Here is a 26,960-nt window from a genome sequence, read left to right on the forward strand (position 1 = left end):
CATCTCTTTGCTTTGTCTCCATGTTGGCTCGACACCAAGACCGATCATTTGGAGGCATTGACAAATCCTTTTACAAATACCTTCCTTTTTTAAGTACCTTTCAGAATTAACTTAGTTTAAAGCTCATGTGATAGCACATGTGTAAAGAGCTGTGGAATTCCATTGAAGTGATGAGGAGAAAGCAATGGAGCCTCCCACCATTTTGAAAACCAGGGATGTTTTCAATTCGGGTGACACGTTCAGAATGTTGCAGAAACAAATTCTATTAAAAAAAATATTAAAACAATCTCCAATTCTACATAAACAGATAATTGTACCGCTTCTACACAACGCATTTCTATCTGAATGTTATGAACAGGCCCCAGGAATGCAATGCAACACTAACTCCAGACGGGCTTCTACGCAACCAATCACAGTTTGCATTTGTGCAACTGCCAACCTTCACATAGGCAGCCAGTGAATATTTGCTTTGCTCTTCCCAGGCCAGTAAAATCCAGGGTTTGAGTGAGGAGGAGAGGGAGCGTCTACTCCCCCTGCTCCGAAACACCCAGTGGGTGGCGGCGGTGGTGGGAAGGGATGCCATTTACAAAGAGTTCATCTTCAAAGACTTCAAACAGGTCAGAAAAGCTTGAATATATTCATAAAAAGTGTCTGAGTGCTGATCTAGGATCAATTTAATGGCTGTAGGGTATAAAACGTCACTTGATTGTGACTGTCACGGGTGTCGTCATGAGATAGAGAGGAGTACCAAGATGCGGAGTGGTAAGTGTTCGTCATTTTAATGGAAAAAACAGAACACTACAAAACAACAGTGACAACCGTGACGCTAATCAAAACACTGTGCTAACAAGCAACATAACATAGACAATCACCCACAACGACAAAACAGGCTACCTAAATATGGTTCCCAATCAGAGACAATGACTAACACCTGCCTCTGAGAACCATATCAGGCCAAACACAGAAACAGACAAACTAGACATACAACAGAATGCCCACTCAGATCACACCCTGACAAAACTAAACATATAAACATACAAAGCAAACTATGGTCAGGGCGTAACAGTGACAATGAAGACTTGCACGTACAGTGTGATACTTTATCTCACAGGCCTTTGGCTTCATGTCCAGAGTGGCTCTACAAAAGCAGAGAAAATGGACCATCACCCTGAGTGGTTTAATGTGTACAACAAGGTATTTCAATAAGCCCACTAGGATTGCCTGGGGTAAAAGAGATATAGACAAACCTGTTATCCCTTTCACAACTAGTGATGCTGTCTCTCCATATGTCACTATAGCTTTAACAGGTGTATGTCCATTTATCAGTAAGATGGCGCCGGAAGAAATGGCAGCAGTTTTACGGGCGCCCATCCAATTGTGCTATTATGTGTCCTTTCGCATTATTTGTAACTTATTTTGTACATAATGTTTCTGCAACCATATCTTACAGCAAAACAAATTGCTTCTGGATATCAGGACAGCGATCACTCACCTCGAATCAGATTAAGATTTTTTTTTCAACAAGAAGGATGCACAGGACATTCTACGAACACCTGACAAGGCCAACATGCCAGTTATTTGCAAGAGGAAGAGACGCAGGTACAGAGGACACAGAGCGGGATGCCTCGTAAGGATCGCAGAAGGCAAGTGTGAAAGCTGCCGTTACGTCAATATTATTTGCCAACGTGCAATCTTTGGACAATAAATTAGACGAGGTACGATCACAAATATCCTACCAACGGGACATCAAAAACTGTAATATCTTATGTTTCACAGAATCGTGGCTGAATAATGACATGGATATTCAGCTAGTGGGATATACGCTGCACTAGCAAGATAGAACAGCACACTTCGGTAAGACAAGGGCGGTCTAAACAGCTGGTGCACGAAATCTAAGGAAGTCTCTACATTTTGCTCGCCTGAAGTAGAGTATCTTGTGATAAATTGCAGTTTTTAGCTATACTTTTCGTGGCTGTTTATTTACCACCACAGACAGATGCTGGCACTAAGACCACACTTAGTCAGCTGTATAAGGAAATAAGCAAACAGGAAACCACTCACTCAGAGGCGGCGCTCCTGGTGGCCGGAGACTTTAATGCAGGGAAACTTAAAATCAGTTTTACCTCATTTCTATCAACATGTTAAATGTGCAACCAGAGGGAAAGAAATTATAGAACACCTGTACTCCACACACAGAGACGCGTACAAAGCTCTCCCTCACCCTCCATTTGGTAACTCTGACCACAATTCTATCCTCCTGATTCCTGCTTACAAGCTAAAATTAAAGCAGGAAGCACCAGTGACTCGGTCTATAAAAAAGTGGTCAGATGAAGCAGATGCTAAGCTACAGGACTGTTTTGCTATCCAGACGGGAACATGTTCCGGGATTCTTCCGATGGCATTGAGGAGTACACCACATCAGTCGCTGGCTTAATCAATAAGTGCGTTGAGGACGTCGTCCCCACAGTGACTGTACGTACATACCACAATCCATGGATTACAGGCAACATTTGCACTGAGACAAAGGCTAGAGCTGCCGCTTTCAATGTGTGGGACTCTAACCCGGAAGCTTATAAGAAATCCTGCTATGCCCTCCGACATCCCATCAAACAGGCAAAGCGTCAATACAGGGCTAAGATTGAATCGTACTACACCGGCTCCGACGCTCGTCGGATGTGGCAGGGCTTGCAAACTATTACAGACTACAAAGGGAAGCACAGCCGCAAGCTGCACAGTGACACGAGCCTACCAGACGCTCTAAATCACTTCTATGCTCGCTTCCAGGCATGCAAGAGAGCATCAGTTATTCCGGACGACTGTGTGATCACGCTCTCCGTAGCCGACGTGAGTAAGACCTTTAAACAGGTCAACATTCACAAGGCTGCGGGGCCAGATGGATTACCAGGGCGTGTGCTCCGGGCATGTGCTAACCAACTGGCAGATGTCTTTACTGACCTTTTCAACATGTCCCTGATTGATTCTGTAATACCAACATGTTTCAAGCAGACCACCATAGTCCCTGTGCCAAAGAACACGAAGACAACCTGCCTAAATGACTACCGACCGGTGCAGTCACGTCCGTAGCGATGAAGTGATTTGAAAGGCTGGTCATGGCTCACATCAACACCATTATCCTAGAAACCCTAGACCCATACAAATTTGCATTCCGTCCAAACAGATCTACAGATGATGCAATCTCTATTGCACTCCACACTGCCCTTTCCCACCTGGACAAAAGGAACACCTATGTGAGAATGCTATTCATAGACTACAGCTCAGCGTTCAACACCATAGTACCCGCAAAGCTCATCACTAAGCTAAGGATCCTGGGACTAAACACCTCCATCTGCAACTGGATCCTGGACTTCCTGACGGGCCGCCCCCAGGTGGTGAGGGTAGGTTGCAACACATCTGCCACACTGATCCTCAACACTGGAGCCCCCCAGGGGTGTGTGCTCAGTCCCCTCCAGTACTCCCTGTTCACCCACGACTTCATGGCCAGGCATGACTCCAACACCATGATTTACTTCTTTGGGATAGGGGGCAGCATTTTCACTTTTGGATGAAAAGCGTGCCCAGAGTAAACCTCCTCCTACTCAGTCCCAGATGCTAATATATGCATATTATTATTATTATTGGATAGAAAACACTGAGGTTTCTTAAACTGTTTGAATGATGTCTGTGAGTATAACAGAACTCATATGGCAGGCAAAAACCTGAGAATAAATCCAAACAGGAAGTGGGAAATCTGAGGTTTGTAGTTTTTAAACTCAGCCCCTATTGAAGTTACAGTGGGATATTGGTTATGTTGCACGTCTTACGGCTTCCACTAGATGTCAACCGTCTTTAGAAACTTGTTTGAGGCTTCTACTTATGAAGGGGGGCTGAATGAGAGGGGAATGAGTCAGAGGTCTGCCAGCAGCCTCGATCTCAGTCACGCGCATTCACATGAGAGGTAGCTCTCGTTCCCTTGCTTTTCTACAGACAATGAAATTCTCCGGTTGGAACATTATTGAACATTTATGATAACATCCTAAAGATTGATTCTATACATAGTTTGATATGTTTCTACAACCAAACTCCCTAACAAAAGGAGGTATATGGACATAAATGATGAACTTTATCGAATAAATCAAACATTTATTGTGGAACTGGGATTCCTGGGAGTGCATTCTGATGTAGATCATCAAAGGTAAGGGAGTATTTATAATGCTATTTCTGACTAAATGTTGACTGCGCAACATGGCGGTTATTTCTTTTGGCTCTTTTGGGCTCTGAGTATTGTAGATAGATTATGCTTTTTCCCATAAAGTTTTTTTGAAATCTGACACAGCAGTTACATTAAGAAGTTTATCTAAAGTCCCATGCATAACACTTGAATTTATCAACATTTCTAATGAGTATTTCTGTGTATTGATGTTGCTCTCTGCAAAATCACAGCATGTTTTGGAACTACTGAACATAACACGTCAATGTAAAATTACATTTTTGGATATAAATATGCACTTTATCGAACATAACATACATGTATTGTGTAACATGAAGTCCTATGAGTGTCATCTGATGAAGATCATCAAAGGTTAGTGATACATTTAATCTCTATTTGTGCTTTTTGTGACTCCTCTCTCGCTGGAAAAATGGCTGGGTTTTTCTGTGACTTGGTGGTGACCTAATAAGCTTTCGCTGTAAAGCATTTTTGAAATCAGACGCTGTGGCTGGATTAACGAGAATTTTATCTTTAAAATGGTGCCTAATACTTGTATGTTTGAGAAATTTGATTTATGAGATTTCTGTTTATTTGTATTTGGCGCCCTGCAATTTCATTGGCTGTTGGCGAGGGGTTCCCAGACAGGTTAAGTTTGAAGACTACACAACAGTGGTGGGCCTGATCAACGACGAGACAGCCTATAGAGAGGTCATAGACCTGGCCGGGTGGTGCCAGAATAACAACCTATCCCTCAACGTAACCAAGACTAAGGAGATGATTGTGGACTACAGGAAAAGGAGGACCGAGCACGTCCCCATTCTCATCGACTGGGCTGTAGTGGAGCAAGTTGAGAGCTTCAAGTTCCTTGGTGTCCACATCAACAACAAACTAGAATGGTCCAAACACACCAAGACAGTCTTGAAGAGGGCACGACAAAGCCTATTCCCCCTCAGGAAACTAAAACAATTTGGCATGGGTCCTCAGATCCTCAAAAGGTTCTACAGCTGCAACATCGGGAGCACCCTGATTGGTTGCATCACTGCCTGGTACGGCAATTGCTCGGCCTTCGACCGCAAGGCACTGCAGAGGGTAGTGCGTATGGCCCAGTACATCACAGGGGCTAAGCTGCCTGCCATCCAGGACCTCTATACCAGGCGGTGTCAGAGGAAGGCCCTAAAAATTGTCAAAGACCCCAGCCACCCCAGTCATAAACTGTTCTCTCTTACTGCATGACAAGCGGTACCGGAGTGCCAAGTTTAGGACAAAAAGGCTTCTCAACAGTTTTTACCCCCAAGCCATAAGACTCCTGAACAGGTAATCAAATGGCTACCCAGACTATTTGCATTGTGTGCCCCCCCAACCCCTCTTTTATGCTGCTGCTACTCTGTTTATGCATAGTCACTTTAGCTATACATTCATGTACATACTACCTCAATTGGCCCGACCAACCAGTGCCGCCCCCCCCCCCCCCCCCCCCCCCCCCCCCCCATCGGCCACCCACCACCTCCTCTTTTACGCTACTGCTACTCTGTTTATCATATGCATATAGTCACCTTAACCGTATCTACATCTACATACTACCTCTATCAGCCCGACTAACCGGTGCCTGTATATAGCCTCGCTACTGTTATTTTTCACTGTTGTTTTTATTTCTTTACCCATTGTTCACCAAATACCTTATTTGCACTGTTGGTTAGAGCCTGTAAGTAAGCATTTCACTAAGGTCTCCACCTGCATAAACTTTGACTTGATTTACCCTGTCTTTCCTGCAGTCTCTTATCCTCTCCACCAGGTCCAGATCGCACACATGACTGCAGGGGCCTCTCCCAGAGAAACATCACTCTGGCTACCTTCATCAACCAAGCATCTGTCCTCTGAGCAACTCATGGCCTACAGCCATTTCAGTGGCAGAACCCAGAGCAGAGGATACCTATTCATCCCGCTCCATACGTTCATTCAGATAACTAACCTGGGACAGGAACAGGAAATGACATCCCAGAATCCCAATGAATCTTTGTTTAATGTTCACGTTCAATTCATAATGTAACATTTAGTAGGTGTGGTGTTACTAGACAGATGTGGAAAGTGGATTTAAGAGCACAAGACCATAAGCCAGTACCAAGACCATAGGACTATATACAGTGGGGTCTGAAATTGACACCCTTGATAAAGATGAGCAATAATGACAAAAAAATAATTCAAATACTTAGCTATATTGTATGCTCCAAAAATTGAGAAATATTATTTTATACTCATACAATTGCTCAGAAAAATAGATTTTGTTTAAGAAATAAGACACTTCTACAGTCATGTCAATAATCCTGAAGGAATTGTAAATAATGAGTGAGAAAGTTGCAGGGGTTCAAAGATCATATCCACAAGACATGCTAACCTCCTAACCTGGTAAAGGTGAGAGGTTAGCATGTCTTGGAGGGTGTGATCTTTGACCCTCTAACTTCCTCACTCATTATTCAAGATTCATTCAGCATGACCTGTAATCATGGCAGCATCCACATTAATGCAGAAGTTTTTAGAAACATTCTATTCTTATTTACAATGTAATTCATGACACAATACATTATTTACCATTCAAATAATCTGAAACCCAACCAAAACAAACTGAAAATGCATCCAACAAGATTGCAGTCACAAGCTTCATGTAGTCATGTGTGCTAGGAATATGGGACCAACTGCTAAACTTGACTACTTTAATTTATAAGAATCTGTAGCGGTGTCAATAATTTTGACCCTTACCTTTTTGAAGAAAGAGTATTACTTGTTAAACAAAATCTGAGCAATTGTAGTATAAATTAATATAATTCCCCACATTTTTTTTTGAGCATACAATATTGCTGAGTATTTATTTTATTCAGTCATTATTGCTCATCTTTATCAAGTGTCAATTTCGTAACCCACAGTAAATGAAACATTCCTCTATCCCCAGCTGAGCGGATCAAGTGCTCTAAAATAAAAAGCATCAAAAAAAGGTACGTAATATGACTCTAGCTCTGACTACAAACTGTCGTTCATTCGTCATTATCTAAAATTAGTGGCAACATAAACACTGCGTTTTGTTGTCAGTCTGTCTAGCCTACTTGTGGCTACCATTTGTCTCAAATGGTTTTCCTCTGTCTAGTAAGTGGCAAATAAATGTCTGAATAACCCGTGTGTCTTTATTCACTTGTCAAAAGTGGCCTACAGATAAATGGGGTCAGCCACAGAATATTTCACCCCTCCTAGAAATCACAAGATGATAAACAAGGTTTCATCAGATTGAATATATTTATCTAAAAACAACAAATGGAACAGCTGTTGTGGTATTATTGAAAATGGTATGTCGCTTAGCTTCCGGTGTGCTGAAAGTATTTTTGAATCAATTGTTATGCTGAAAAAAGGTGTAGTCAAGGTCAACAAATGCTTTCAAAAGGTGTTTCCTCTGGAGTAATGAAGGATAGCAAACAATTACACAATAGTCAGGGGTGGATGTAGTGATTTAGCAACCTCAGGCAAAAAATGTTTTTAAATGAGTTTTATACAGTATATAAAAAAGATGACTAGTATAATTTTTAATTATGCTCAGCTCAAGAGAGAGCTACAAACTCATGCCACTAGATTTTAAAAAAACATTTAATGATATTTCAAATGAACAACACTTACATGTACGGTATAAAAGAGAACTGGACCTTACTGAACTCGATGTTATGAAGCGAAATCCCTGAGGCTGATCGATACATACAAATATAAATCTACATTTCCTTAGAGATACATAAATATATTTTTATGGATCTATTCATTGGCGTTACCCAATAGCACTCGTCAATCTAACCTATAAAAAGGCATACAGGTAAATGCCTAATGCTGTTACAATTATGCCCATGCAACAACAGAAAGGCATGATCTACCATACATCCTAGAGGGCAAGGTGCTTCGTTCAGATTTTCACAGGCACATTTTGTGAAGCTGACCCAATTCTCACTGTACAAGTTACAGATTATATGGTAGGGTAATCACTAAGCAGCAATTTCTCATGTACTAATACTACCACAATCATTTTCATAAAGGACATGTACATGTTTCTATTGCAATTGAAAATAATCTCCTGGCTATTGAAATGTCACAAAATATTAGTGGATGTTTCCCCATTGACGGCTCCACCGAAAAATAGAAACCACAGGATGAATCCGTCGTCAGGTCTCTGACAACTGTGTGCCTTTTTGAGGGCCACCCTGTCCATTGGTTTTCGTTCGTGCTACATAATCAAGCAGTGGCGCTAGAAAATCAAAAGAACAAACTAGAAACTGCAGCCCTCGAAGACCAGAATTGACCCCCAACAAACTAGTGCTTGCCCTGCAGTCAAAAAGAAAAACACAATGGTTGAAGAAAAGAAAAAAAGAAAGACGAGACAATTTGTGATTAAAAAAAAAGAAAAAGCAGTGGTCACATAGTCAATGCTTAATGATACACCAGGACGAGGCTAAAAGTCATCATATCATCATAACATTCTTGTCAGACTATTTCCCTCCTTATGACTCCAGAAAGGGAAAACATCTACGACACAGACATGGAAAGAAAACAACTGATATGGACTTAAAGTTTGACTACAAACACTAACGTGAAAGCACTTGGTGAAAGATCAAAGGATTTTTGGGGTGTCCTACCAAGTGTACAGTAGGGGTGTGGGTTTTTTTTTTTGCAAACAGTTTGATCCCAGTAGCATTGCTTTTCAGAACAGTTTGCAGTTGATCAAATGCCATAACAGTTTAGTCTGAAATGTTTAAACCTTACATAGGAAAAGCCTGTCTCAGTTTTTCCATATGTGGTGTCTTTAGCCCTATAACGATGTTACTGGGTGAACAAGCAACACATTTGCATTGAACAGAAACTGAGGTAGATAAAATTAGAAGATAAGTTGATTATTTTAATACAAGAACACATTAAAACAATTATTAAATCTGAGTTGGAGACTTAAAACAGCCTATAAAAGATGCCGAAATAAGTTGTTTTCCGTTCCTTGAGATCAATTCTAGGTTAAACCATTCCATTCCCGGCTAAACCATCGACTCGAATAGAAAGGGGTAATGAATATGTGGTCAAATCAAAGGATTGTAAAGTCTCAGATTCTTAACATATTGGCGGTGCACAGTATACTAGGTAGTGTACTACAGCAGCTGGGGTTTCCTGCTGCCTGAATTATTACTGAAACATGCAATTAGCCACAGACGGACGACAACTAGGAATACATGTATATATGCACTATAGTACAATAAGTGGCTAGGAAAGTATTGTGCTAAATTCAAAAGGAGCTCAAGTCTTAAAAATGACTCAAGTTTGTTGTCCATAGAAATCCATGCAGATATGATTGCTCCTCTATCAGTCATTACTATTCATTGGGTCATTATTTATTTCACTAGGAAATGAATGATTTTCAGTGAAATCTGTTACTTGTTGTAGATTATTTGAACAGAGACAGATTTAAAATCACTGTCGTAAGTACCTGGAACATGAGTATTGAGAAGTATATCGTGTTTTCTGGTAGGGGGCAGTAGAGGGGTCCTCCCTGACTTATGATTGTGGTCTTGCTCTCGACCAAACATTACTTGGAGGCTAAAATGTTCTTCTATAAAAACATTTTTTTATCTAGAGTATTTTCAATCACCACTATAGAACGAGACAATTATGTGAGAGAGATAGCATCTAACTGAAGCAGAAAATCTCGAGACAGAACAGACGTTGAAATTACCACTTGAATTAAACCGTCGTCGAGTGCTCTATAGAATTTTTTTTTAAACTAATTTATATTATATATATTTTTTAAATTCTCTCTCAAAACCATACATAACTTTATCTGAATGGCTTGAGCTGCTATTCTACATATTTTACATGTGTGCTTTCACTTTCCATATGTTTGAAAAATGCCTCGGTAGCTAAAAACAATGGCTTGTGCTTCTGAAGATATCTGAAAGGGTGTGTGGATAGATTAAAGGTGGGCAAGATAAGGCAACTGTTGAGTGATTCAATGGGTGGACCAGAGATGAAGCAGGCTGGTAAGCAGGGCTGTGTTCATTAGGCACCAAACGGAAGGAAACACACTAAAACAGGGAGGAACTACTTGAACTTGTCTAACAACAAACACTTATTTTCTTTTTCCGATGCAAAACGTTTTACAACACTTTCCATTGCGTGCCCTAATGAATATGACCCAGGTGTGTGTCCAGGCCACAGCCAAACTACTCAGTGGGCCTTGCCGTTGCTGTTGCCATTTATATGGCTCTTCTGGGGCTGAGAGGACCTTGGCTCCTCTGTGCTGTAGAGGCAGTCCAGGAAACCGCAGGAGATCTCTGTCACCATGGATCTGTCAGGGATGGACTGGGCCATGCCATAGATCGCTCCCTAGAGCATGAACATTTATGAATGTAGAGCCATGTATCCAATACGTTTGCAAATTAAAATATATAACAAATATGTTTGCAAGCGAAGCCACTTTAGAGAACATAAAAAAAATAAAACGTTTTTTTTTTCTCTCATTTTAAGTGTGAATATTAAATCTCCAAAAATAATCTTACATGATTGATATTTTCTATTAGAGCATTGGTGCACTGCTGGGAAGTTTATTCCAGGTAACGGAGTCAGCATTAACACTCACCATTCCAGTGGTCTTCTCATTGGGGTTCTTCAAAATGAGAGCCACCTGCTCTTTGACCTCACTGATAAACTGTTTGGCCACACCTTCCTGTGTGTGCAGCACTGTACAACAGATATGGATGCTGCGGTGGGACAGAGAGAATGTTGTTTAAAGAGACACAAAAGTACTTAAAACATTACTCAAAATGGCGCCTGTGGTAGGGCTGCATGATTAATCAAATTCCGATCCAAATTGCGATATTGAAATGTGCATATCTCAAGAGGCTGTGATTTCTCTCCTTTCTTTGACACTAGACTACCGTACCTACTCCGATGAGATTTGCTAGACTCCGTTCATTCCCTCTACATGCACAGAGGATGCTGACCAATCACAAGAGACCTCTCTCTCTCTCTCATGCATGGCATGCAGAATTGGGCTACTTTGAAAACGAGGTCACAGGTGAATATGTATTGGTCGCGGGTTTGCAGATTTTTGGGCTACTTCTAAATTGCACCGTGGCCGCCATTGCATTTCTCTTAAAAATATATACATTTCACTGTGACCTGCTACTGATGACTATCAGGCAGTGAGGCAGGCTGTTGCTGAGTGAGTGAGTGAGTGTGTGTGTGTGTGTGAGAGTGTGGTGGGGAGGGAGGGGGAGGAGTGGTGGGGTGTGTGTGTTGAGCACAGTCAACACTGTTGAGATAGCGCTGCAGCAGGCAGTCATGACAAGTGATGTGAGAACAACAAACTAATTAACTAGCACTAGCTAGCTACATCCTTTTCCCTCATAATTTGTTTGTCTCGTTCGTTGTGTCCTGACCGCCGCCAGTCTTACCAATCATTACTAGAGCCAACACAGCAAATAATTGCACAGTTACAGAGAGACAGAGGATCGAACAATGTGCTTTCTTTCTGGGTATGTAGACAGGGCACAAAATGAAGGTCGTCCCGGGGACGCACAAAAAAATAAAATGTCTGGGACAGTTCAGACAGACTCTGGGACAGTTCTGGGAAGATAGTATGTTCTATGAATTTTGAATCTGTACACATATATATATATATGTGTATATATATATATATATATACACACACACATATATATACACACACACACACACATACACATATATATATATATATATATACACATACATATATACATATATATACATATACATATATACATACACATACATATATACATATATATATACATATACATACACATACATATATACATATATTTATATACATACATATATATATATATATATATATATACATATATATATATATATATATATATACATATATATATATACAATTTCTTCACAATAGAACGGCAGCAATGCACACACGGCAGTAGGCTATGCGCAAATGTTCCAAAATTAAATTAGCGGGAACACACCGTTCTAAAAAGCTTACTGCACATGCAAGCGGTTTCATGAGACAGATGGAAATATCCATTCGAAAATAAGAACGAGGGGAGATCTCACATGACAATAATACATTACCAAACATTTAATCCCACCCATCAACCTCAGGCCATCCCACCTATCACAGTAGACCATCCTCGTTTGGTTTCCACGTGACATTTTTTCAATTGTGATGTTTTACATGAATTCTGAACCTTTCTAATCGCATAGTATCCACAGATTGTGAACTAAAAGATGAAAGTGTTTAGTAGGAGTATTATTATATTATTGATCGACTATGGCTTTCCAAAATCGCCCAACACTGCTATTTGTAAGGTTAGTTTTGTGATTTTTTTTAACCATTCCTGAACCTGTGACCAGAAACACGCTTTATAGGGGCAATACCAGAATAAATGATCTAGTGATTCGGGCTCTTCACAGCAAAAGTCAAAACTGAACTAGCTTTACATAAGATTTCAGACCCTTTGCTATGAGACTCAACATTGAGCTCAGGTGAATCCTGTTTCCATTGATCATCCATGAGATGTTTCTACAACTTGATTGGAGTCCACCTGTGGTAAATTCAATTGATTGGACATGATTTGTAAAGGCACACACCTGTCTATATAAGGTCCCACAGTTGACAGGGCATGTCATAGCAAAAACCAAGTCATGAGGTCGAAGGAATTATCCGTAGAGCTCCGAGACAGGATTGTGTCGAGACACAGATCTGGGGAAGGGTACCAAAACATATCTGCAGCATTGAAAGATCCCAAGAACACAGTGGTCTCCATCATTCTTAAATGGAAGAAGATTGGAACCGCCAAGACTCTTCCTAGAGCTGGTCACCCTGCTTTTTACATTTTTGCTATGCTGTAATAAAGGCTTTACACTCCCGCTTTACACGCTCACGCTTTACACTTAATGTCAGAGTGGTTAGAAGGACAATAGAGCCCCTGAGTACCAGGCCATTGGCGAGTTGGGTACTCTCAACGCATGTCCTGATTGTATAAGAGGAGATTACCGTGACTCAACGGTCACGTGGAATTTAACTGACTCATAACTGCTGGTGTGGCGGTAATACGGTAACAGCCCTAAGTGCAGTGCATATAGTTGATTTGATTAAAACACATAGGATGTGTCTATACATGGAAAAACACATATTTAATTTTTTTTATTTTAAAAACAGATGACTGACTCTTGGTCGACCAATGATTTTCTTTGTCGGGGACAGCCCTAATGGAGTAAAAAGTACATACATTTTCTTTAGGAATGTAGTGGAGTAAAGGTTGTAAAAAATATATATAAATAGTCAATTACAGATACCCCAAAAAACTACTTAAGTAGTACTTCAAAGTATTTTTACTTAAGTAGTTTACACCACTGAAAAAAAAGTGCCAGACAGCAGCAAAGCCCCTCAGCCACCTACCGTAAACAGGCATTGATTGCCTATGCGTTTTCAAGTGTAACGTCCTACATTAAAAAAAAAACATCCCGCAGGCTATCCCTGCGGGATCACTGAGGCTATCCCCTAGCCAAAGGCTCCTATTTACACATTCCGCAAAGACAGCTCCAAGAAGATGATAAACAAGCTGGACAGGAGATACAAGAATCCTACACTGTACAACAAAAATAAGGGAGAAGTTGAAACATGTCACATTGATTTACTGGACCAGACTCCAATGTTTTGGACAGGATTCACCTTGCCATCGGTAGGCTACGTGTTATATGTTTAAGGCACTTTGACATTTAATAAGCCCACATATACATAATTACACAATCACAAGCTTCCTATTCCATCGGCAGCCTACGGTTAATTTAGGTTATTTAAGAACGCAATGGTAAAATAGGAACTCCTCATTAATTCATGAATAAGTGCTGCGCTTACAGCGCACTATATTTGGATGACCACGTTAAGCATTTACGTTTGTTAATATGTAGGTGGAATAATCCTATCTAGCCTATTACAACGTTGGAAAATATTTGTTTCATTTGCTTGTGTATTCATTCACACGATCTCATGTGAGAAGTGATGTTCTCCACCCCGACAATTGTTTTAATTATGTCTGATGGAATTACCAAGTTTTCACCCAAGTGTTCGCCATATCCGGCCCAAAGAAATCGCAATTAGATATTTTGTCCACATCGTGACTTTGTTTTCTGGTATTACCTCAGCATACAGTGCATAGTTAATATTCTATGAAAAAGGTATACATTATAATTGATAAGTATGACTGAATTTCAAAGATGTGAAAAAAGTTTAGGGAAACATACCTGGATGGATACTGTAGCGTGTTGAGATTCCAACCCTTTGACGTCAGTGCATTGGATAAACGGAAAATGTCGAAGACGTCAGAGCCTATTGCCACCACGGACACTTCAGGGTCTCCAAACACAAACACTCCATTTATCTTACGGATTCTATCCAGAAATAAACAAAACCAACACACCTCAAATATTTATCCTATCCAAAAACATTGATCTCCATTTGCTTACAAAGAGCTCTTAGAAACAGTGAAATCTAACAATATTCTGGGCCTGTTGTAAATTAAAAGATGGTTTAGGAACCAACAGAAAGCGAATCAAACAAGCAAACTTGATGAAATAAAAACAAGCATAATGTTTCTGATTGTACCTATAAAAGTTTTGCTTTACCACATATCCAAATCTGGTTAAAACCTCCACAGGATCGGTGTCCTGACCTTGGGACGGTAGAGTTAATGTAGGCTAATGCAATTAGCATGAGGTTGTAAGTAACAAGAACATTTCCAAGGACATAGACATAACTGAAATTGGCAGAAAGATTAAATTCTTGTTAATCTAACTGCATTGTCCAATTTTCAGTGGCAATTACAATGAAATAATACCATGCTATTGTTTGAGGAGAGTGTACAGCTATGAACTTGAAAATGTATTAATAAACCAATTAGGCACATTGGGCAGTCTTGATACAAAATTATGAACAGAAATGCAATGCTTCATTAGATCAGTCTAAAACTTTGCACTTACAGTGCTGCCACCTAGTGGCCAAAAACTAAATTGCGACGGATGGAATAATGCATTATGGCCTTTCTCTTGCATTTCAATGATCATAGTACAAACAATTTTTTTTTTCTTTTGTATTATCTTTTACCAGATCTAATGTGTTATATTCTCCTACATTCATTTCACATTTCCCCAAAATTCAAAGTGCTTCCTTTCAAAATGGTATCAAGAATATGCAAATACTTGCTTCAGGTCTTAAGCTACAGGCAGTTAGATTTGGGTGTGTCATTTTAGGCGATCCTTAAGAGGTTTTTTAACAGAAAAAGCCGAAAATCAAGGCCTATAAATGTCTACAGTAAAAGATGGGTCTCTTACTCTGTCTTGATAGTTCGTGCAGTGTCAATGATCTTCTTAGTAGTCTTTATGTAGCCATCCTCTCCCATGTACATCATGGTGGCCCAGCACGCTGCGATGATACCGCCTGGCCGAGAACCTGCCACTGATGGGGATGCATAGATGCCCCCCTGCCAGTCTGGAGCCACAAAATACTGGTAATGCCTGTACTTTTTGTCACTATACAGGATCACTGATGAACCTTTGGGGGCAAAGCCGTACTGGAGTAGAGGTATATAAAAAAAACTATAAATTAGTCAACAACAACCAGTCAACACAACAACCAAAAAAAACGAGATGTTTATGAAACAATGAGCATCTTATGATTGAAAAGCAAGAGGGAGAAAATGTTAGGTAAGACTGTCTGAGATCCACACCCTGTTCTTACCTTGTGTGTGTCTGCAGAGATGCTGGTCACACCCTTTACCCTGAAGTCAAAGGGAGCCAGTGGGTAATTGGCTTTGTCCATGAAAACTATTAGAAACCCTCCCAAACAAGCATCCACATGCAGAGGGAGGTTGTACTTTACAGCCAGCTGAAAAACACCATGTGTGATGGATTAGGTCATTTCAGGTAAAGTACTATGCAACAACATTGTTACTACACAGGTACACAAGACACTTAATGTAAGAATTACCAGTTTTTAAAATACATTTTTCCATGACTTAGATGACTTAGTATGAGAAGTAGATAACAATGAGACGCTTTACCTTTCCTACTTCCTCAATAGGATCAATGATTCCATGGGGGAACTGGGGTGCGGAGCATACCAGCATGGCTGTGTTCTTGTTGATGGCTCGCCTCATAGCCTATACAAAACAACTAGGAGTTATCAGGAGTTAAAAGGAATCGTGATATTGCTTTAAGACAAATGATTATGGCGATGATAAGTCTCATCCACCCTCAGTAAGAACCAGTCATTCCAATGTCATTGTTGCCACCATGTTTTTTGTAGGCCCGGGACGACACCAGTATTGCGATACTGGCAAGGAAACAAAACACGAAGCAGATTTAACTTCTTTAGGAAAACAGCCCTAATTCTGGAAACAAACATCATTACGTTGTCATCCAGAGTGACATTCATTTATTTTTCCAAGCTACAATCACACAATATTTTAGATTTGCAGTTTTTTTTAAAAGGACCAAAGAGTTCAGTCTGCTTTGTGTTTTCATTCTTGCCATGGAAAAAATAGATGCAAAAAAATAAAAAATAGGGCTGTGACGATACCTGTAACTACTGTCATGTCTGAAATTGTCATCTTAAAACAGTCCAAACAGAGGAAGAGTTCCCCAGTCAGTCACGGCAGTGACAGTCATTAGTTAAAGTAGTGTCACGTTGCAAGACATCACACCGTATTCTTGTTACCTAAAGTAGGCTGGGGTCAAGGCTACCAGTTACAATTGGGAATTTGTAAACCAACCAACCTACATTTACTCTGACCTTTTGTGTATGCAGACCTTTTGTTTATTGAGCAGGGACTGACTTTCCAGTCAAGTTATTATTTGGACTAACCATTAGTATAGGAACAAAATAAATATTTGCACCTTAACATCCACTTTCAAGGTCTTCTTGTCCAGGGGGATGTGAACAAGCTTCATTCCAAAGTAGTTTGCTGCTTTGTCAAAGGCTGCATGAACACTGACTGGTGCGACACTGCAAAATTAGGGGAGGAAATACAGCACAGATTATTCCCTGTACCGTATAAAAATGCATTTCACAGGCGATATAACCCGTATATACAGCCACAATCACCATTTTATGAGACAGCAAACATTGAGCATGCAAATCAAGCTTGTTCTGAGACCAAATCAAATTTTATTAGTCACATGAGCCGAATACAACAGGTGTAGATAGACCTTACAGTGAAAAGCTTACTAACGAGCCCCTAATCAACAATGCAGATTCAAAACATTTAAGATAAGAATAAGAGATAAAAGTAACAAGTAATTAAAGAGCAGCAGCGAAATAACAATAGCGAGACCATACAGTTGAAGTCGGAAGTTTACATACACTTAGGTTGGAGTCATTAAACCTTGATTTTCAACTACTCCACAGATTTCTTGTAAACAAACTATAGTTTTGCCAAGTCGGTTAGGACATCTACTTTGTGCATGACAAGTACTTTTCCAACAATTCTTTACATACAGATTCTTTCATGATATCACAATTCCAGTGGGTCAGAAGTTTACATACAGTAAGTTGACTGAACCTTTAAACAGCTTTTAAACAGAAAACTATGTCATGGCATTAGAAGCTTCTGATAGGCTTATTGACATCATTTGAGTCAATTGGAGGTGTACCCGTGGATGTATTTCATGGTCTACCTTCAAACTCAGTGCCTCTTTGCTTGACATCATGGGAAAATCAAAAGAAAATCAGCCAAGACCTCAGAAAACAAATTGTAGACCTCTGGTTCATCCTTGGGAGCAATTTCAAAACGCCTGAAGGTACCACGTTTATCTGTACAAACAATAGTACGCAAGTACAAACATCATGGGACCACGCAGCCGTCAAACCGCTCAGGAAGGAGACGCGTTCAGTCTCTTAGAAATGAACGTACTGTGGTGCGAAAAGTGCAAATCAATCCAAGAACAACAGCAAAGGACCTTGTGAAGATGCTGGAAGAAACGGGTACTAAAGTATCTATATCCACAGTAAAACAAGTCCTATAGCGACATAACCTGAAAGGCCACTCAGCAAGGAAGAAGCCATCGCTCCAAAACCCCCATAAAAAAAGCCAGACTACGGTTTGCAACTGCACATGGGGACAAAGATCGTACTTTTTGGAGAAATGTCCTCTGGTCTGATGAAACAAAAACAGAACTGTTTGGCCAAAATGACCATCTTTATGTTTGGAGGAAAAAGGGGGATGCTTGCAAGCCGAAGAACACCATCCCAACTGTAAAGCACGGGGGTGGCAGCATCATGTTGTGGGGGTGCTTTGCTGCAGGAGGGACTGGTATACTTCACAAAATAGATGGCGTCATGAGGAAGGAAAATTATGTGGATATCTTGAAGAAACATCTCAAGACATCAGTCAGGAAGTTCAAGCTTGGTCGCAAATGGGTCTTCCAAATGGACAATGACCCCAAGCATACTTACAAAGTTGTGACAAAATGGCTTAAGGACATCAAAGTCAAGGTATTGGCGAGGCCATCACAAAACCCTGACCTCAATCCACTTAGAAAATGTGTGGGCAGAACTGAAAAGCGTGTGCGAGCAAGGAGGCCTACAAACCTGACACAGCTACACCAGCGCTGTCCAGAGGAATGGGCCAAAATTCACCCAACTTATTGTGGGAAGCTTGTGGAAGGCTACCTGAAACGTTTGACCCAAGTTAAACAATTTAAAAAGGCAATGCTACCAAATACTAATTGAGTGTATGCAAACTTCTGACCCACTGGGACTGTGATGAAAGAAATAAAAGCTTAAATAAATAATTCTCTCTACTATTATTCGGACATTTCACATTAAAATAAAGTGGTGATCCTAACTGACCTAAGACAGGGTATTTTTACTAAGATTAAATGTCAGGAATTGTGAAAAACTGAGTTTATATGTATTTGGCTAAGGTGTACGTAAACTCCCGACTTCAACTGTATACAGGGGGGTACTGATACAGAGTCAATGTGCGGGGGCACTGGTTATTTGAGGTAGTATGTACATGTAGGTAGAGTTATTAGTTGGTGCTCTCATGCATGTTACAGTGTTATTTGCCTCGAAGCGAGCATAGAACTAGTTTAGCTCGTGTAATCATTATATAAAGTGCCATTGTTTAAAGTGACTAGTGATACATTTATTACATCAAATTATTAATTATTAAAGTGGCTAGAGGTTTGAGTCAGTATGTTGGCAGCAGCCACTCAATGTTAGTGATGGCTGTTTAACAGTCTGATGGCCTTGAGATAGAGACTGGAAAACAGCTTCTCGGTCCCAGCTTTGATGTACTTGTACTGCCCTCGCCTTCTGGATGATAGTGGGGTGAACTGGCAGTGGCTCGGGTGGTTGTTGTCCTTGATAATCTTTTTGGCCTTCCTGTGCCATCGGGTGATGTTGGTGCCCTGGAGGGCAGGTAGTTTGCCCTATGGTGATGCATTGTGCAGACCGCACTACCCTCTGGAGAGCCTTACGGTTGAGGGCGGAGCAGTTGCCGTGCCAGGCGGTGATACATCACGACAGGATGCTCTCGATTGTGCATCTGTAAATGTTTGTGAGGGTTTTTGGTGACGAGCCAAATTTCTTCAGCCTCCTAAGATTGAAGAGGTGCTGTTGAGCCTTCTTCACAACACTGTGTGTGGGTGGACCATTTCAATTTGTCCGTGATGTGTACGCCGAGGAACTTAATAACTTTCCACCTTCTCCACTACTGTCCAGTCGATGTGGATAGGGGGGTGCTCCCTCTGCTGTTTCCTGAAGTCCACAATCATCTCCTTTGTTTGTCGTCCCAGTAGGCCATCTCGTCGTTGTTGGTAATCAAGCCTACCGCTGTAGTGTCGTCTGCAAACTTGATGATTGATTTGGAGGCGTGCTTGGCCACGCAGTCATGGGTGAACAGGGAGTACAGGAGAGGGCTGAGAATGCACCCTTGTCGGGCCCCAGTGTTGAGGATCAGCAGGGTGGAGATGTTTCCTACCCTCATCACCTGGGGGTGGTTCATCAGAAAGTCCAGGACCCAGTTGCACAGGGCGGGGTCGAGACCCAGGGTCTCGAGCTTAATGACGAGTTGAGGGTACTATGGTGTTAAATGCTGAGCTGTAGTCAATAAACAGCATTCTTACATAGGTATTCCTCTTGTCCAGATGGGTTAGGGCAGTGTGATTGCGATTGCGTCGTCTGTGGACCTATTGGGGCGGTAGGCAAATTGGAGTGGGTCTAGAGTATCAGGTAGGGTGGAGATGAGAGACTAGTCAAGGATCATATCGACGCACTTCCTGATGACAGAAGTGAGTTCTACAGGGCGATAGATGTTTAGCTCAGTTAACTTAGATTTCTTGGGGACAGGAACAATGGTGACCCTCTTGCAGCATGTGGGCACAGCAGACTGGGATAGGGATTGATTGAATATGTCTGTAAACACACCAGCCAGATGGTCTGTGCTTGCTCTGAGGATGCGGCTAGGGATGCAGTCTGGGCCAGCACCCTTGCGAGGGTTAACACGTTTAAATGTTTTACTCACGTTGGCCATGGTGAAGGAACGCCCACAGGTTTTGGTAGCGGGCCGTGTCAGTAGCACTGTATTGTCATCAAAGCGAGCAAAGGAGTTGTTGAATTTGTCTGGGAGCAAGACGTCAGTGTCTGCGACAGTGCTGGTTTTCTTTTAGTAATCCGTGTTTGACTGTAGACACTGCCACATACGTCTCCCATTTGAACCGTTGAATTGCGACTCTACTTTGTCTCTATACTGACACTTAGCTTGTTTGATTGTCTTGTGGAGGGAATAGCTACACTGTTTATATTTGGTCATGTTTCCGGTCGCCTTGCCATGATTAAAAGCAGTGGTTCGCGCTTTCAGTTTTGCACGAATGCTGCCATGAATCCACGGTTTCTGGTTAGGGAAGGTTTTAATAGTCACCGTGGATACAACATCACCGATGCACTTACTAATAAACTCGCTCACCGAGTCAGCGTATACATCATTGTTGTTGTCTGAGACTATCTGGAACATTTTCCAGTCCACTTGATCGAAGCAATCTTGAAGCGTGGAATTAAATTGGTCGGACCATCGTTGAACAGACCTGAGCATGGGCGTTTCCTGTTTGAGTTTCTGTCTATAGGCTGGTAGCAACAAACTGGAGTCGTGGTCAGATGTGTCGAAAGGAGGGCGGGGGAGGGCTTTGTATGCATCGCGGAAGTTAGAGTAACAATGACCCAGAATGCTGCCAGCTCGAGTTGCGCATTCGACATGCTGATCAAATTTAGGGAGCCTTGATTTCAGATTAGTTTAGTTAAAATCCCCAGCTTCAATGAATGCAGTCTCAGGATATATGGTTTCCAGTTTACATAGAGTCCAGTGAAGTTCTTTCAGGGCCGTCGAGGTATCTGCTTGGGGGGGATATACACGGCTGTGGTTATAATCGAAGAGAATTCTCTTGGTTGATAATGAGTTCGGCATTTGATTGTAAGGAATTCTAGGTCAGGTGAACAAAAGGACTTGAGTTCCTGTATGTTGTTATGATCACACTATGAGTTGAAGGCATACACCTCCGTCCTTCTTCTTACCAGAGAGTTGTTTGTTTCTGTCGGCGCGATACGTGAAGAAACCGGATGGCTATACTGACTCTGATAACATATCCTGAGTGAGCAATGTTTCTGTGAAAGAGAGAATGTTACAATCTCTGATGTCTCTCTGGAGGGCCACCCTTGCTCAAATTTCGTCTACCTTGTTGTCAAGAGACTGGACATTGGCGAGTAGTATACTCAGGAGAGGTGAGCCAGTCTACAGAGCCTGACCAAAAGACCGCTCCGCCTGCCCCTTCTGTGGCGCCATTGTTTTGGGTCGCCTACTGGGATCAGATCCATTGTTCTGGGTGGTGGTCCGAACAGAGGATCCACTTCGGGATAGTCATATTCCTGGTCGTAATGTTGGTAAGTTGATGTTGCTCTTATATCCAATAGTTATTCCGGCTGTATGTAATAATACTTTAGATTTCCTGGGGTAACAATGTAAGAAATAATACATAATACTTATTGATGAAGCCAATGACTGATGGTGTACTCCTCAATGCCATCGGAGGAATCCCGGAACATATTCTAGTCTGTGCTAGCAAAACAGTTCTGTAGCTTAGCATCTGCTTCATCTGACCACTTTTTTATTGATCTCATCACTGGTGCTTCCTGCTTTAATTTTTGCTTGTAAACAGGAATCAGGAGGTTAGAATTGTGGTCTGATTTGCCAAATGGAGGGCGAGGGAGAGCTTTGTATGTGTTGTGTTTGTGAAGTATAGGTGGTCCAGAGTTCTTTTTCCTCTGGTTGCACATTTAACATACTGATAGAAATTTGGTAAAACTGATTTAGGTTTCCCTGCATTAAATTCCCCAGCTACTAGGAGTGCCGCCTCTCGGTGAGCGTGGTCTTGTTTGCTTATGGCGGAATACAGCTCATTCAATGCTGCCCTAGTGCCAGCCTCTGACTGTGGTGGTATGTAAACAGCTACAAACTCTCCCGGTAGGTAGTGTGGTCTACAGCTTATGAGATACTCTACCTCAGGCGAGCAATATCTCGAGACTTCCTTAGATATTGTACACCAGCTGTTGTTTACAAAAATACATAGACCGCTGCCCCTTGTCTTACCAGATGCCGCTGTTTAATCCTGCCACTACATCGTATCACCAGCCAGCTGTATGTTGATAGTGTCGTCATTCAGCCACGACTCCGTGAAGCATAAGATGTTACAGTTTTTAATGTCCCGTTGGTAGTTTAGTCTTCCACATAACTCGTCAATTTTATTGTCCAAAGATTGCACGTTTGCTAGCAGAATGGAGGGAAGTGGGGTTTATTCAATCGATTAAGAATTCTCAGAAGGCAGCCAGACCTTAGCCCCCTCTTTCTCCGCCTCCTCTTCATGCAGATTACAGAGATCGGGGCCTGTTCCCGAGGAAGCAGAGTATCTTTCGCATGGGCTCGTCAGAGTCGTGAAAGGAAAAAGAGGATTCTGTTAGTCCGTGGTGAGTAATCGCAGTCCTGATGTCTAGAAGTTATTTTCGGTCATAAGAGACGGACGGTAGCGGCAACATTATGTACAAAATAAGTTTTAAAAATAAGTTAAACAACGCAAATAAATGAACAAGAAAAACTATTGGCTGGGGCCACGTAAAACGTCTGCCATCCTCTCCGGCGCCATTTTACCCATCTGTTGTGCCAAGAATAGAAATAATCTGGGGCTATATTTTGACAGTGAACTTACATTTCAGGATGTTTCACACCCCGCTCATAGGCCATGTCTCTGTACGCCTTGCATGCCATCAATATGCTTTCAGTTCCTCCGGAGGTGACCTGGACAAAGCAGAAACAGCAGCAGCAATCAGTGTTCAAAATATGCTGGTGCATACGTTTTGATTATTCTCTTGAGAAGAACATTTCCCAAACCCTAGGTCAGTGAGTCTTGTGGGAGTACTGAAGGTAAACTCACTGTGCCACAAGAGTTGGGCCCACCGTTGAAGAGGGTACACGCCATTCTCACAATCTCTGCCTCCATCTTCCTCACACCGGGAAAGAGGTCTGGGTGAAGTGGGTTGCTCCATGCAAAGTCTCCATACACCTAGAAACAAAAGGAGGAATATAAGAAGGGAATCACTAAGCGATGAGATTTGTCATATAAACAAGGGATATTCAGACTGTAGAATGAGCTTTAAATAAAAAAATGTATTACTCAAAACACTACACACAGATGTTAAACTTGATTGTTTTGTCTTGAATTCTTTGAATGAACAAAGACTGTTGTTTTGTGGACTAGAAATACCTTCACCAAAAGTTTGGTAAGTGTCTGATCTCCCCAGTACACTGCGCCTGAAACTCGTCCTTTCTCCCAATCCACTTCATCTGTGAAGAGCAGACAACAACACACACATACACAGTGCCTTGCGAAAGCATTCGGCCCCCTTGAACTTTGCGACCTTTTGCCACATTTCAGGCTTCAAACATAAAGATATAAAACAGTATTTTTTGTGAAGAATCAACAACAAGTGGGACACAATCATGAAGTGGAACGACATTTATTGGATATTTCAAACTTTTTTAACAAATCAAAAACTGAAAAATTGGGCGTGCAAAATTATTCAGCCCCTTTACTTTCAGTGCAGCAAACTCTCTCCAGAAGTTCAGTGAGGATCTCTGAATGATCCAATTTTGACCTAAATGACTAATGATGATAAATACAATCCACCTGTGTGTAATCAAGTCTCCGTATAAATGCACCTGCACTGTGATAGTCTCAGAGGTCCGTTAAAAGCACAGAGAGCATCATGAAGAACAAGGAACACACCAGGCAGGTCCGAGATACTGTTGTGAAGAAGTTTAAAGCCGGATTTGGATACAAAAAGATTTCCCAAGCTTTAAACATCCCAAGGAGCACTGTGCAAGCGATAATATTGAAATGGAAGGAGTATCAGACCACTGCAAATCTACCAAGACCTGGCCGTCCCTCTAAACTTTCAGCTCATACAAGGAGAAGACTGATCAGAGATGCAGCCAAGAGGCCCATGATCACTCTGGATGAACTGCAGAGATCTACTGCTGAGGTGGGAGACTCTGTCCATAGGACAACAATCAGTCATATTGCACAAATCTGGCCTTTATGGAAGAGTGGCAAGAAGAAAGCCATTTCTTAAAGATATCCATAAAAAGTGTTGTTTAAAGTTTGCCACAAGCCACCTGGGAGACACACCAAACATGTGGAAGAAGGTGCTCTGGTCAGATGAAACCAAAATTGAACTTTTTGGCAACAATGCAAAACGTTATGTTTGGCGTTAAAGCAACACAGCTCATCACCCTGAACACACCATACCCACTGTCAAACATGGTGGTGGCAGCATCATGGTTTGGGCCTGCTTTTATTCAGCAGGGACAGGGAAGATGGTTAAAATTGATGGGAAGATGGATGGAGCCAAATACAGGACCATTCTGGAAGAAAACCTGATGGAGTCTGCAAAAGACCTGAGACTGGGATGGAGATTTGTCTTCCAACAAGACAATGATCCAAAACATAAAGCAAAATCTACAATGGAATGGTTCAAAAATAAACATATCCAGGTGTTAGAATGGCCAAGTCAAAGTCCAGACCTGAATCCAATCGAGAATCTGTGGAAAGAACTGAAAACTGCTGTTCACAAATGCTCTCCATCCAACCTCACTGAGCTCGAGCTGTTTTGCAAGGAGGAATGGGAAAACATTTCAGTCTCTCGATGTGCAAAACTGATAGAGACATACCCCAAGCGACTTACAGCTGTAATCGCAGCAAAAGGTGGCGCTACAAAGTATTAACTTAAGGGGGCTGAATAATTTTGCACGCCCAATTTTTCAGTTTTTGATTTGTTAAAAAAGTTTGAAATATTCAATAAATGTCGTTCCACTTCATGATTGTGTCCCACTTGTTGATTCTTCACAAAAAAAATACAGTTTTATATCTTTATGTTTGAAGCCTGAAATGTGGCAAAAGGTCGCAAAGTTCAAGGGGGCCGAATACTTTCGCAAGGCACTGTATATATATATATATATATATATAATAATTTCACAACTTTCCCTACAAATAAAACCAATACTAAAAACACCCTGTGCAGCAGGCACACTTGTCAAAACATTTGTCACATTTATTTTGCCAGAAGTAGCCAATACAAAAAGGCACGTTAGGTCATTTGCTCCGTAATAAGCCATTATATTGCATTATATTATTTCTCAACAAAAACAGTCTAAAACATACCAATGCATCTTACTCTGCATTTTGTTTTCTAGGATATAGTCAATACCATATATACAGGGCAGTAAGTCAACGGCCCCATAGGCTACAAAGACAGAAAGTAGAAAAATAAGCTCCAGAAACTGCTCTGGGACAACTCTCAGCCACTTACTCAGTGTTTGATACTCTCTGATCCGGTCTAGAACTTGAACTTGGCTAAGCCCTTGTTCAGGCAGCTGTTTGGTGTAGCTCATGCCCTCCTTCAGTGTGCAAAGACTGAGAGACATGTCAGCCAGGGCCTTTTTCAGCTGGTTCTGGATCTGTTACAAAGAGACACCGAGTTAGTTACATTACACACATCACCGCTCAGACAACACAAACCATTCCCAAGGAGGAGTGGCATTGAGGAGAGTGTTTAGGCTACGACACTCTGGCGTTCACAACTTATCTAAAAGTGTTCTCGGAAATATTGAAAATATATGAAAGCAATCAACTAGCTAGTTGTGAAAGTATAGGTGATCGCCCAGATCTTCCTGGCATGCTATCCAAATATGTTTGTGGCTAGACAGCACTCAACTTATATAATGTAAATTTAGATGTAACCATCGGATTAAAGTGTAGCCTATTAAATCCAAACAGTTTTAGTCATTCTGTAAATGACCAACAGTAACCCAACATTATCACAAGTCCATGATGTAAACTGCGTCAAAGGTCTCACCCCCCCCCCCCCCCCCCTCCCCGCATGCCGACACTCAAGTCATCAGTGAGTGACTCATACCGCGCCAGACAAGGAAGAGTCAGAGCACATCTGTGGAATAGAGGAACACAATAACCGCTTGAAACTTACTGTCGCGCCAACAAAGGGTATTTTTCTGACGAGTCGAAAGCACTGCTTCTTGAGTCGGGATGTCAGGGCTGTTAAGCGACAAAAGAAAGAGACTGA

At 41.5% G+C, this 26,960-nt stretch overlaps 1 protein-coding gene across 2 annotated transcripts in view; it reads right to left on the bottom strand.

Annotated features, from left to right (window-relative positions):
- Window positions 1-7,493: 7,493 nt before the first annotated feature.
- sgpl1 (sphingosine-1-phosphate lyase 1) overlaps window positions 7,494-26,960 on the bottom strand; it is a 33,792-nt gene continuing 14,325 nt past the window's right edge. For both annotated transcript variants that reach the window (XM_021607269.2, XM_021607279.2), the window contains exons 3-14: window positions 26,865-26,932; window positions 26,190-26,337; window positions 24,086-24,165; window positions 23,756-23,884; window positions 23,531-23,619; window positions 17,171-17,279; window positions 16,336-16,434; window positions 16,014-16,160; window positions 15,608-15,846; window positions 14,522-14,668; window positions 10,851-10,971; window positions 7,494-10,597 (exon numbers count right to left, since the gene is read on the bottom strand). In XM_021607269.2, the coding sequence (XP_021462944.2) occupies window positions 10,439-10,597; window positions 10,851-10,971; window positions 14,522-14,668; window positions 15,608-15,846; window positions 16,014-16,160; window positions 16,336-16,434; window positions 17,171-17,279; window positions 23,531-23,619; window positions 23,756-23,884; window positions 24,086-24,165; window positions 26,190-26,337; window positions 26,865-26,932 (1,535 nt within the window). In that variant the 3' untranslated portion in view covers window positions 7,494-10,438. The remainder of the gene's footprint in view (window positions 10,598-10,850; window positions 10,972-14,521; window positions 14,669-15,607; window positions 15,847-16,013; window positions 16,161-16,335; window positions 16,435-17,170; window positions 17,280-23,530; window positions 23,620-23,755; window positions 23,885-24,085; window positions 24,166-26,189; window positions 26,338-26,864; window positions 26,933-26,960) is intronic.

This window comes from Oncorhynchus mykiss, chromosome 1, assembly GCF_013265735.2.
Source record: "Oncorhynchus mykiss isolate Arlee chromosome 1, USDA_OmykA_1.1, whole genome shotgun sequence".
Lineage (NCBI taxonomy): Eukaryota > Metazoa > Chordata > Actinopteri > Salmoniformes > Salmonidae > Oncorhynchus > Oncorhynchus mykiss.